The sequence below is a fragment of the Oryctolagus cuniculus genome, chromosome 1 (genome assembly GCF_964237555.1).
Source record: "Oryctolagus cuniculus chromosome 1, mOryCun1.1, whole genome shotgun sequence".
Classification (NCBI taxonomy): domain Eukaryota; kingdom Metazoa; phylum Chordata; class Mammalia; order Lagomorpha; family Leporidae; genus Oryctolagus; species Oryctolagus cuniculus.
In genome coordinates, this window is record NC_091432.1 from 117,761,143 (window position 1) to 117,773,193 (window position 12,051).

Genomic DNA, 12,051 nt, shown 5'->3' on the forward strand with positions numbered 1-12,051 from the left:
TTGGAGGGTGAACCAACGGCAAAGGAAGACCTTTCTCTCTGTCTCTCTCTCACTGTCCACTCTGCCTGTCAAAAAAAAAAAAAAAAAAAAAAAAAAAAAAAAAAAAAACCACATGTGAATCTACAATATCTTCAAAGGAAAAGTTTAATGAAAAAAGTCTCATTAGCAATATATTCAAACATGATATGATAGAGAATACATATATAAATAGGAAAGTTCTTATGAACAAAATTCCTTTATTAGTGAGCATGTATGAATAGTCTTACTTTCTCATTCTTTCAACCTGTGCACTGATAGTATACAGTTGACAATTCAATATTCTTTACAGATTTAATACTGCTTTAATAAAATTATAGCTTTTGTAAAGTTATTGGATTTGTTTTTGCACACACTGATTAATCACTGATGATAAGTAACAAACATAGAGGTAGTAACTGATGATGATGGTGATATGATAATAATGGGCATGATGATGATGAAGATGGTATTGTTGGTGATACAATATTTCAATACTTATGTATTACTCCAAGTTTCCCTAGCAGCAAACTGATTGTGCCAATAAGAGGAAAATTAATACATCTGGGAGGAAAAAAATGATTCACAGGATGGATGTAGACCAAGATTCTAATTGGTCCTTAATGTGGATCTCTGCCTCTGGAGTGACTACATCCCAGGAGATGTTCTGCCCTGATAAAGATAAACAAATACCCACCCTCACTATCTTGGAGAGCCATTTTTTCATGGCTTTCATATCTCTTTGAGTAGATTTTCCATGAGATGTAAGTCTACCTGCTTTTGTTATTTCCTGATTGTTGAAGCCAAGGCATCCCCTACAGCTTCCAAGACAAAGTGTTCAAGATTCCCTCAGCTCAGGTATTTAATTATGGATTAAAAGCAATAGTATGAGAAAGATACTTCTTTCAGGAACTCTTGTTTGTAATGCAGGCTATTTGCCACGTTTATTGCTTTTACTTTTATCACTAGGTGCTTTTTTCTCTCTGTGCTGTTGTCTTATTGTCAGAAATTCTGAGCTTACAATGGCTTGTTAAGACAGGAGTTAGTAATTGTAGTAACTTCCTGTTTTCCTATTTTATGTTAATAGATTACAGATGTGAAACATTAAGTCAATGTTGTCTAGGATTCTCCTCTAACAGCAGTGTTTGCATTTGCACTACAAGATGGATGCTCTATGATTCTTACCAAGTTTAGAGGCAGAAATTGGGTAAGGAGATGTGTAACATTCTTTTAATCTATTGTTATCTAAAAAAAAATTTTCTCCTTTGTGATAAAGGCAAACAATCAAGATATCTTAACTATATTTAATGCTGCTAATTGTAAATCTAAATACCTCACAATTGATAATTTACCTATAAAGCTTATAATGCAATGAGGATTTTCTTGTACTAATGCTAAATCCTAGGGATTTTAAAGACTCATTCTGACAGCTGAGAAAAATAAATATTACAGTTAGTACCAGTTAGCATTATTATAGGAATCAAACTAGATATGTATTTTATAGTGTTGTTTAAAATGGAAGTTTAACCACACATGCAAATATATATAGGCATAGAAAAACTACAGATATTTACCACCAATGTCCAGTTCCATGTATCAGGAAATTTTTTTTAGTTTTGCTTATTTGTATTTCTAAGTTACTATAATTCAGGGATATTTATTTACAATTGCAAACAGTGCAGCTGAAATTAGCAATAAGATCTATCCTCCATCTAGAATACTTTAATAAATTTAGTCTACCAAATAACCTAAAAATGCAACACAAAAAAAGGGTACAACTGAAAATCCTAGTTTAGTAGAAACAAACAGACTGGTGGTCAGAAGTCCTAGGTTTTAGGTCCAATTCTGCCTGTTATTAGCTGGGTTACCTTGGGTAACTTATTTCAATGTTAGGGCTTCAATAGCCTACAAAACAAAAAAAAATGAATAACAGCAATCCTCCTCTTTCATATGCTATGCACATACTAAGATATCAAGTGTAAAATGTGTTTCAATCACACATCGCTTAGAGCTGTGGGTGTACAGATTTGTAAGGCTACATGTCTGAGGCAAAGAAAGCAATTCACGACAAAGAGAGACAAGAGGTAAATTTGCATGCACAGTACCAGCAGTCAGGTAAGTCGATTAGTGTTTGACACATCAGTTTTCCCAGTATGAAAGTGAGAATAAAATTCCTGCTCTAAAACACTCTTATCTCCATTCCTAAAACTTTTGAGATGTAATGAGATTGACCTTCAAAGAAAGTATAGAACCATGAACATTATACAAAATTTAGGAATTATGGAAGGAATTTAAGTTTTTTAGCTTAACAAATTCATCCAACAAATGAGGATATCTGTACATACGGTATCTACCAATGACAATCTATGCTTCCTAGAGACATGTCTGTCATTTGAACACTTTGTCATTGTAGATGCAATAGTGTGATGATTTGATATTATGATCAGAAAATAATAATTATATAAATACCTATAATAAGCAGTGACTAAGAACAATATTGCTATGCCAGTATCCAGGCTGTAACAGAGATCAATTTAATTAGAAATTCTGTAGGTAGAATCCAGGCCAGGATATTTTGCAAATTTTCCAAGTGGTTACAATACACACCCAGTGTTAAGAACCACTGTCTAGGACCTTAAGCCCAGCAAAAAACTAAACACAAATACTGGATTAATAATGATTAATAATGAAAACTCAGTTTTAAGAAATTGAGTGTTTGAAAAAATATTTCAAAATATGTATATCTCATATAACCTTCATATTATCAATTTCTTCATCTTTCAGAAATTGACTTGTCACTTCATGATGCATCTATAACCATCACATATTCCTAACATGGCATCATTGTGAGAAAGAAACTCATATGTTTACAACAAATATTTAGGATTGCAGAAAAAAGGAAACTCATTGCTGAAGCAAAATCCATCGCCAACTACACAATACAAAGTGTACTACATATTATGTTTAGGGTATGCTGTGGCAGACTTTAGTGTGCATCACTAAAGAGATTGTAAAAACAGATTGCTGAGTCTATCCCCAGGGCACTGGAAAGAATGGATGTTAGGGGCGGCCTTATAATTTGCACCTCTAACAAGCTCCAGGTGATGTTGATGCAGCTAGTCAGGGAACGGACTTTGAGAACCATAGCTTTATGAAATAAGAGCTACATGACAGCAGCATGAACTCCAGATCTGGCCCCCTGTACGGTCATCATCACTATCTTTGAAACACTAAGAGAAGAATCTTCCTCTTAGGCAACAGCAGGAATTGGGGGAAGATACATTAACGAAAAGCCCAGAATACCCAACTGATACCACAGGCCACAGCTGTTGTCCCTAAACAGTCCAAGGACAGATTTCAGAGGTTCTTTCCAATTCCCACAGGGCTACCAGCTAGTGGAGAATGGCTGCAGGAAATCACTCTGCAGTGACGGAGTTCACTCTTGGGGGACTAACAAGCCGCCAAGACCTCCAGATCCCCCTCTTTCTCCTCTTCCTAGGGATCTACGTGGTCACCATGGTGGGCAACCTGGGCATGATCACTCTGATTGGCCTCAACTCTCAGCTTCACACCCCCATGTACTATTTCCTCAGCCATCTGGCCCTCGTGGATCTCTGCTACTCCTCTGTCATTACACCCAAGATGCTGGTGAACTTCGTGTCAGGGGAGAACATCATCTCCTATGCTGGGTGCATGTCCCAGCTCTACTTCTTCCTTGTTTTTGTCATTGCTGAGTGCTACATGCTCACGGTGATGGCCTACGACCGCTATGTGGCCATCTGCCACCCCTTGCTTTACACCATCATCATGTCTCACCCTGTCTGCTCCCTGCTGGTGGCTGCAGTCTACATCATGGGATTCATCGGCTCAACAATAGAGACTGGTCTTATGTTAAACCTGTCCTATTGCGAGGCCCTCATCAGTCACTACTTCTGTGACATCCTCCCTCTCATGAAGCTCTCCTGCTCTAGCACCTATGATGTCGAGATGGCAGTCTTCCTTCTGGCTGGATTCAATATCATACTCACCAGTTTAACTGTCCTTGTTTCCTATGCCTTCATCCTGTCCAGCATCCTCAGCATCAGCACCACAGAGGGCAGGTCCAAAGCCTTCAACACCTGCAGCTCCCACCTGGCAGCTGTGGGGCTGTTCTATGGATCGACTGCCTTCATGTACTTAAAGCCATCCACAGCCAGCTCCCTGGCCCAGGAGAACGTGGCCTCTGTGTTCTACACCACAGTGATCCCCATGCTGAACCCCCTGATCTACAGCCTGAGGAACAAGGAGGTAAAGGCTGCCGTGCAGAGAACACTGAGGAGAAAACTGTATTGATGCATATGCTATTGCTCTTTCTCACTTTGAAAATTAGTAACTAGGAAGTCCTCTGAATGCTGACACTGCCATGGATGGAAAATTCTCATTTTTCCAAATAGTTGCATGAACAGCGTCTCTCCTTTTTCCCATATCCCATCACCTTCCCTTCTCTAATTTCTGTTTGAAATAAGCCAAATTCAGGTTTATATTTCTTTCATTTTGGCATCATTTCCCCTATCCAGAGTCATCTGATGGAACCACCATATGACCCAGAAATTCCTCTTCTGAATATATACTGAAATGAAAAGAAATTTTCACTGTGAAGATAGCTGCACCTGCACATTCACTGCAACATTATTCACAATAATTTATATATGAAACTACATATATACCCATTCAATGGATGAATATATACATTTATCTGTATCTGTGTGTATATAGATATGGACAGAACTATGTAAAGTCACATAGAAGTTCATGGACAGGATTAAAGATGTATTTGTCTCCCTCTCTCCACTCCAGTTTTCAAATAAATTAAAATTTTATGTTAAAAAATAACTAAAACATTTTAAAAGAAGGGGGGGCAGGCATTTGGCTCAGCAGTTAAGATACCACTTAGCACATCTGTATCCTATATCAGAGTGACTGGGTTCAAGACGCCACTCCATGTGCTATCTAGCTTCCTGTTAATAGCATCCTGGGAGGCAGCAGGTAGTGGCTTAGGTCTTGGCCCCTGCCACAAATGTGGGAAGCCCATATGGAGTTCCAGGCTTCTGGCTTCAGTCCGGCCCAGCCTTAGCTGTTGCAAGAATTTGGAGAGTAAATCAGCAGATGAAAGTGTCTCTCTCTCTCTCTCTCTCTCTCTCTCTCTCTCTCTCTTTCTCTTTCCCTCTCTCTCTCTCTCTGCCCCTCCCTCTCTCCCTCCCTCCCTCCCTCCCTCTATGGCTTTCAAATAAAACAATAAAACATAAGTAAATGAAACTTTGTAAAGAATGTGTTTATTGGGGCCAGCATTGTGGCATAGTGGGTAAAGCCACCATCTGCTTTATTTCACCTAGCATAATCATCTCCAATTCTGTGCACCTTATGGAAAATGTCAGGTTTCACTCATTTTTATAACTCAGCAATATTTTGTCAGATATATATAAATTTATATTCTTTATTTCATCTTCCATTTACGGGCATCTAGGTTGATTTGGTATATTTGCTGCTATGAATTTTATGGCAATAAACATAGGGGTGCTGATAGCTCTACATTCCGACTTCACTTCCTTTGGATATTATCCAGTAAGTGGGACATCTGGATCAAGTGGTAGATCTATTTCTAGGTTTTTATAGTAATCTTCATGCTGTTTTCCATAATGGTTCTACTAATTCACATTCCCATCAGCAATATATTAAGGTTCTCTTCTGCACATCCTTGTCAGGATTTGTTAATTAGTGACTTTTGGATAAAAGTCACCCTATCTAGACTTAAATGTTATCTCACTGTGGCTTTTGTGTCAATTTCTCTGATGGCTAGTCATACTAATCATTTTTTTCTTGTGTTTGTTGGCCATTTGCATTTTATTGTTTAAAAATGTCTATTCAGGGTTTTTGAGTTTTCAAGATGGTGGCATAGGGAAGGAGCTTACTGCTTTAGTCTAGGAGGGGATACTTTTTCAAAAAAAAAAAGTGGATAGAGTGCAATCTCAGGGAAGGTTTAGGGAGGAAACAGCAGAGGAAACTCCAAGAGAACTGGGTAGACACCATGGATCTATGGAGGGTGTGGACATGCACAGATTGGGACCCCAGCAGCCAAGAGACTCAGCACCAGCTTTCTATCCTACAGATACAGAATAAAATTCTTCTCATCAGTGCATGAAACTTTCTCTAGGATAGACCACATACTAAGCTATAAATCAAGTCTCATCAAATTCAAAAAAAATCAAAATCATACCATGCATCATTCCTGACCATAATGGAATGAAGCTGGGTATCAACAACTGAAGAATCTCTAGAATATATGTAAACACATAGAGAATGAATAACATGCTCTTGAATGAATAGTGGATCAATGAAGAAATCAAAAGAGAAATCAAAAAATGTCTGGAAACGAAAAAAAGTTGACAATACAACATAGCAAATACGGGATACAGCAAATGTAATGTTAAGAGGGAAGTTTATAGCAACTGGAGCCTATATCAAGAAAATTGGAAAAGGCACTAAATAAATGAACTATCAGTGCATCTCAAGAACCTAGACAAATAACAGCAAACCAAACCCATAACTAGTAGGAGAAAAGAAATAAGTAAAATTAGAGAATAAACAAAATTGAAACAAAGAAATCTGTGAAACAAAGAGCTGTTTTTGAAAAAATAAACAAAATTGACACACCATTGGCCCAACTAACCAAAAAAAGGGAGAAGACTCAAATCAATAAAATTAGAGATGAAAAAGTAAATATAACAACAGATACCACATAAATAAAAAGAATCATCAGAAATTACCACAAAGAGCTGTATGCCAACAAATTGGGAAACCTAGAAGAAATGGATACATACAACCTATCTAAATTGAACCAGTAAGACACCAAAAAGAACAATAACCAAGATAGAAACTGAATCAGTAATAAAGATCTTCCCAGCAAAGAAAAGCCCAGGACCAGATGGTTTCATTGATGAATTCTACCAGAAATTTAAAGAAGAACTAATTCCAGTTCTTCTCAAGCTAGTCAAAACAATTTTTTAACTTTTATTTAATGAATATAAATTTCCAAAGTACAGCTTATGGATTGCAATGGCTTCCCCCCCCATAACGTCCCTCCCACCCGCTACCCTCCCCTTTCCCACTCCCTCTCCCCTTCCATTCACATCATGATTCATTTTAGATTCTCTTTATATACAGAAGATCAGTTTAGCATACATTAAGTAAAGATTTCAACAGTTTGCTCCCACACAGAAACATAAAGTGAAAAATACTGTTTGAGTACTAGTTATAGCATTAAATCTCAATGTACAGCACACTAAGGACAAAGATCCTACATGAGGAGTAACTGCACAGTGACTCCTGTGGTTGACTTAACAAATTGACACTCTTGTTTATGGCATCAGTAATCACCCTAGGCTCTTGTCATGAGCTGCCAAGGCTATGGAAGCCCCCTGAGTTCACCTAATCATATTTAGACAAGGCCACGGTCAAAGTCGAAGTTCTCTCCTCCCTTCAGAGAAAGGTACCTCCTTCTTTGATAACCCGTCCTTTCCACTGGGATCTCACTCATGGAGATCTTTCATTTAGGTTTTTTTTTCCCCAGAGTGTCTTGGCTTTCCATGCCTGAAATACTCTCATGGGCATTTCAGCCAGATCCGCATGCCTTAAGGGCTGATTATGAGGCCAGAGTGCTGTTTAGGACATCTGCCATTCTATGGGTCTGCTGTGTATGTCACTTCCCATGTTGGATCGTTCTCTCCCTTTTTTATTCTATCAGCTAGTATTTGCAGACACAATTCTTGTTTATGTGATCCCTTTGGTTCTTAGTCCTATCATTATGATCAATTGTGAACAGAAATTGATCACTGGGACTAGTGAGATGGCATTGGTACATGCCACCTTGATGGGATTGAATTGGAATCCCCTGGTATGTTTCTAACTCTACCGTTTGAGGTAAGTCAGCTTGAGCATGTCCTGAATTGCACATCTCTTCCCTCTCTTATTCCCACTCTTATATATAACAGCAATCACTTTTCAGTTAAGTTTCAGCACTTAAGAAGAATTGTGTATTGATTACAGTATTCAACCAAAAGTATTAAGTAGAACAAACAAAAAAAAATACTAAGAGGGATAACATATTAAGCTGCTCATCAACAGTCAGGGTGAGGGCTGATCAAGTCACCATTTCTCATAGTGTTCATTTCACTTTAACAGGTTTCCTTTTTGGTGCTCAGTTAGTTGTCACCTATCAGGGAGAATAAGTGGTATTTGTCCCTTTGGGATTAGCTTATTTCACTCAGCATAATGTTTTCCAAATTCCTAACAGGGATCACTTTTCAGTTAAAATTTAAACACCTAAGAATAATTGTGTGTTAATTACAGAGTTCAACCAATGGTACTAGAACAAAAAAAAAAAAAACATTAAGCAAGAAAAATAAATCAAAGGGATACAAATTTGGAAGGAGGAGTCAAACTATTCCTATTTGCAGATTACACAATTCTACATATAGGGGATCTGAAAGACTCCACTAAGAGACTATTGAAACCCACAGAAGTGTTTGATAAAGTGGCAGGATATAAAATCAACACAAAAAATCAATAGCCTTTGTATACACAGACAATGCCATGGCCGTGAAAGAACTTCTAAGATTAATCCCATTCACAATAGCTACCAAAAAATCGAATACCTTAGAATAGATTTAACAAGGATATCAATTACAAACATTAAAGTAAGAAATAGAAGAAGATACAAAAAATGTAAAAATCTTCTATGTTTATGAATAGGAAGAATCGGTATCATCAAAATGTTCACACTACCCAAAGCAATTTATAGATTCAATGCAATACCAATCAAAATAGCAAGGACATTCTTCTCAAATATAAAAAATGATGCTGAAATTCACATGGAATCACAGAAGACCCAATAGCTAAAGCAATCTTACATAAAATACAAAGCTGGAAGCATAACAATACCAGATTTCAAGACATACTATAAGTCAGTTATAATCAAAACAGCCTGGTACTGGCATCAAAAGAGATGGATAGACCAATGGAACAGAATAGAAATGCCAGAAATCAACCCACACATCTATAACCAGCTTATTTTTTTTCAAAGAAGCTAAAATCAATGCCTGGAACAAGGACAGTCTCTTCAACAAATGGTGCCGGGCAAACTGGATCTCCACATGAAGTAGTATTGAAACAAGACCCCTACCTACACCTTAAAAAAAAAAAAACACTCAAAATGGATTAAAAACCTAAATCTATGACCCGACACCATCAAATTATTAGAGAACATTGAGGAAACCCTGCAAGAAATTGGCATAGGCAAAGAGTTCTTGGAAAAGACTCTGGAGGCACAGGTAATCAAAACCAAAATTTTTTTTTCTTTTTTTTTTAACCTTTATTTAATGAATATAAATTTCCAAAGTACGACTCATGGGTTACAATGGCTTCCCCCCCATACCGTCCCTCCCACCCACAACCCTCCCCTTTCCCACTCCCTCTCCCCTTCCATTCACATCAAGATTCATTCTCGATTATCTAAACATACAGAAGATCAGCTTAGTATACATTAAGTAAGGATTTCAACAGTTTGCTCCCACACAGAAACATAAAGTGAAAAATAATAGATGATTTTTTTAAATGATGATGAAATCAGATCAGACCTATTGTCATGTTTAATCCCAGTGAGAGTCAAGTTGGGAGTTGATAATTTCTTTTTTTTTTTTTTTTACAGAGGATCAGTTTAGTATGCATTAAGTAAAGATTTCAACAGTTTGCACCCCCATAGAAACACAAAGTGAAATATATTGTTTGAGTACTCGTTATAGCATTAAATCTCAATGCACAGCACATTAAGGACAGAGATCCTACATGAGGAGTAAGTGCACAGTGACTCCTGTTGTTGACTTTACAAATTGACACTCCTGTCTATGGCATCAGTAATCTCCCTATGCTCCAGTCATGAGTTTCCAAGGCTATGGAAGCCCTCTGAGTTCTCCGACTCTTATCTTGTTTAGACAAGGTCATAGTCAAAGTGGAGGTTCTCTCCTCCCTTCAGAGAAAGGTACCTCCTTCTTTGAAGACCTGTTCTTTCCACTGGGATCTCACTCAGAGAGATCTTTTGCCAGAGTGTCTTGGCTTTCCATGCCTGAAATACTCTCATGGGCTTTTCAGCCAGATCCGAATGCCTTTAGGGCTGATTCTGAGGCCAGAGTGCTGTTTAGGACATCTGCCATTCTATGAGTCTGCTGAGTATCTCACTTCCCATGTTGGATCACTCTCCCCTTTATTTATTCTATCGGTTAGTGTTAGCAGGTACTAGACTTGTTTATGTGCTCCCTTTGACTCTTAGTCCTTTCATTATGATCAATTGTGAACTGAAATTGATCACTTGGACTAGTGAGATGGCATTGGTACATGCCACCTTGATGGGATTGAATTGGAATCCCCTGGTATGTTTCTAACTCTACCATTTGGGGCAAGTCAGCTTGAGCATGTCCCAAATTATACATCTCTTCCCTCTCTTATTCACACTCTTATGTTTAACAGGGATCACATTTCAGTTAATTTTCAACACTTAAGAATAACTGTGCATCAATTACAGATCTAAACCAGTCATATTAAGTAGAACAGACAAAAAAAACTACTAAGAGGGATAATGTATTAAGTTGTTCATTAACAGTCAGGGCTATGCTGATCAAGTCACCGTTTCTCATAGTGTCCATTTCACTTTAACAGGTTTCCTTTTTGGTGTTCAGTCAGTTGTCACCGATCATGGAGAACATATGGAATTTGTCCCTTTGGGACTGGCTTATTTCACTCAGCATGATGTGTTCCAGATTCCTCCATTTTGTTGCAAATGACTGGATTTTGTTGTTTCTTACTGCGGTATAGTATTCTAAAGAGTACATATCCCATAATTTCTTTATCCAGTCTACCGTTGATGGGCATTTAGGTTGGTTCCAGGTCTTAGCTATTGTGAATTGAGCTGCAATAAACATTAGGCTGCAGACCGCTTTTTTGTTTGCCAACTTAAATTCCTTTGGGTAAATTCCAAGGAGTGGGATGGCTGGGTCGAACGGTAGGGTTATCTTCAGGTTTCTGAGGAATCTCCAGACTGACTTCCATAGTGGCTTGACCAGTTTGCATTCCCACCAACAGTGGGTTAGTGTCCTTGTTCCCCACATCCTCGCCAGCATCTGTTGTTGGTAGATTTCTGAATGTGAGCCATTCTAACCGGTGTGAGGTGGAACCTCATTGAGGTTTTGATTTGCATTTCCCTGATTGCTAATGACCTTGAACATTTTTTCATGTGCCTGTTAGCCATTTGGATTTTCTCTTTTGAAAAATGTCTATTGAGGTCCTTGGCCCATCTCTTAAGTGGGTTGTTGGTTTTGTTTTTGTGGAGTTTCTTGATCTCTTTGTAGATTCTGGTTATTAACCCTTTATCTGTTGCATAGTTTGCAAATATTTTTTCCCATTCTGTCGGTTGTCTCTTCACTCTCCTGACTGTTTCTTTTGCAGTACAGAAACTTCTCAATTTGATGCAATCCCAATAGTTGATTTTGGCTTTGACTGCCTGTGCCTCCCAGGTCTTTTCCAGAAATTCTTTGCCTGTGCCAATATCTTGAAGGGTTTCTCCAATGTTCTCTAGTAACTTGATGGTGTCAGGTCGTAGATTTAGGTCTTTAATCCATGTTGAGTGGATTTTTGTGTAAGGTGTAAGGTAGGGGTCTTGCTTCATGATTCTGCACGTGGAAATCCAATTTTCCCAGCACCATTTATTGAATAGTGTCCTTGCTCCAGGAATTAGTTTTAGATCCTTGATCAAATATAAGTTGGCTGTAGATGTTTGGATTGATTTCTGGTGTTTCAATTCTGTTCCATTGGTCTATCCATCTGTTTCTGTACCAATTCCATGCTGTTTTGATTACAACTGCCCTGTAGTATGTCCTGAAATCTGGTATTGTGATGCCTCCGGCTTTGTTTTTGTTGTACAAGATTGCTTTAGCTATTCGAGGTCTCTTG

General features: G+C 38.0%; 1 protein-coding gene across 1 annotated transcript; it reads left to right on the plus strand.

The window, feature by feature from the left end:
* The first annotated feature begins 3,417 nt into the window (after positions 1–3,417).
* On the plus strand, positions 3,418–4,375 carry LOC100356261 (olfactory receptor 8A1). The gene has a single exon (XM_070065398.1). The coding sequence runs from the start codon at positions 3,418–3,420 to the stop codon at positions 4,345–4,347; it is 930 nt and encodes a 309-aa protein (XP_069921499.1). The 3' UTR covers positions 4,348–4,375.
* Positions 4,376–12,051: the final 7,676 nt, after the last annotated feature.

Excerpts from the sequence above, each read along its gene's own strand:
- LOC100356261 (XM_070065398.1), top strand. The coding sequence starts at position 3,418 with ATGGCTGCAGGAAATCACTCTGCAGTGACGGAGTTCACTCTTGGGGGA.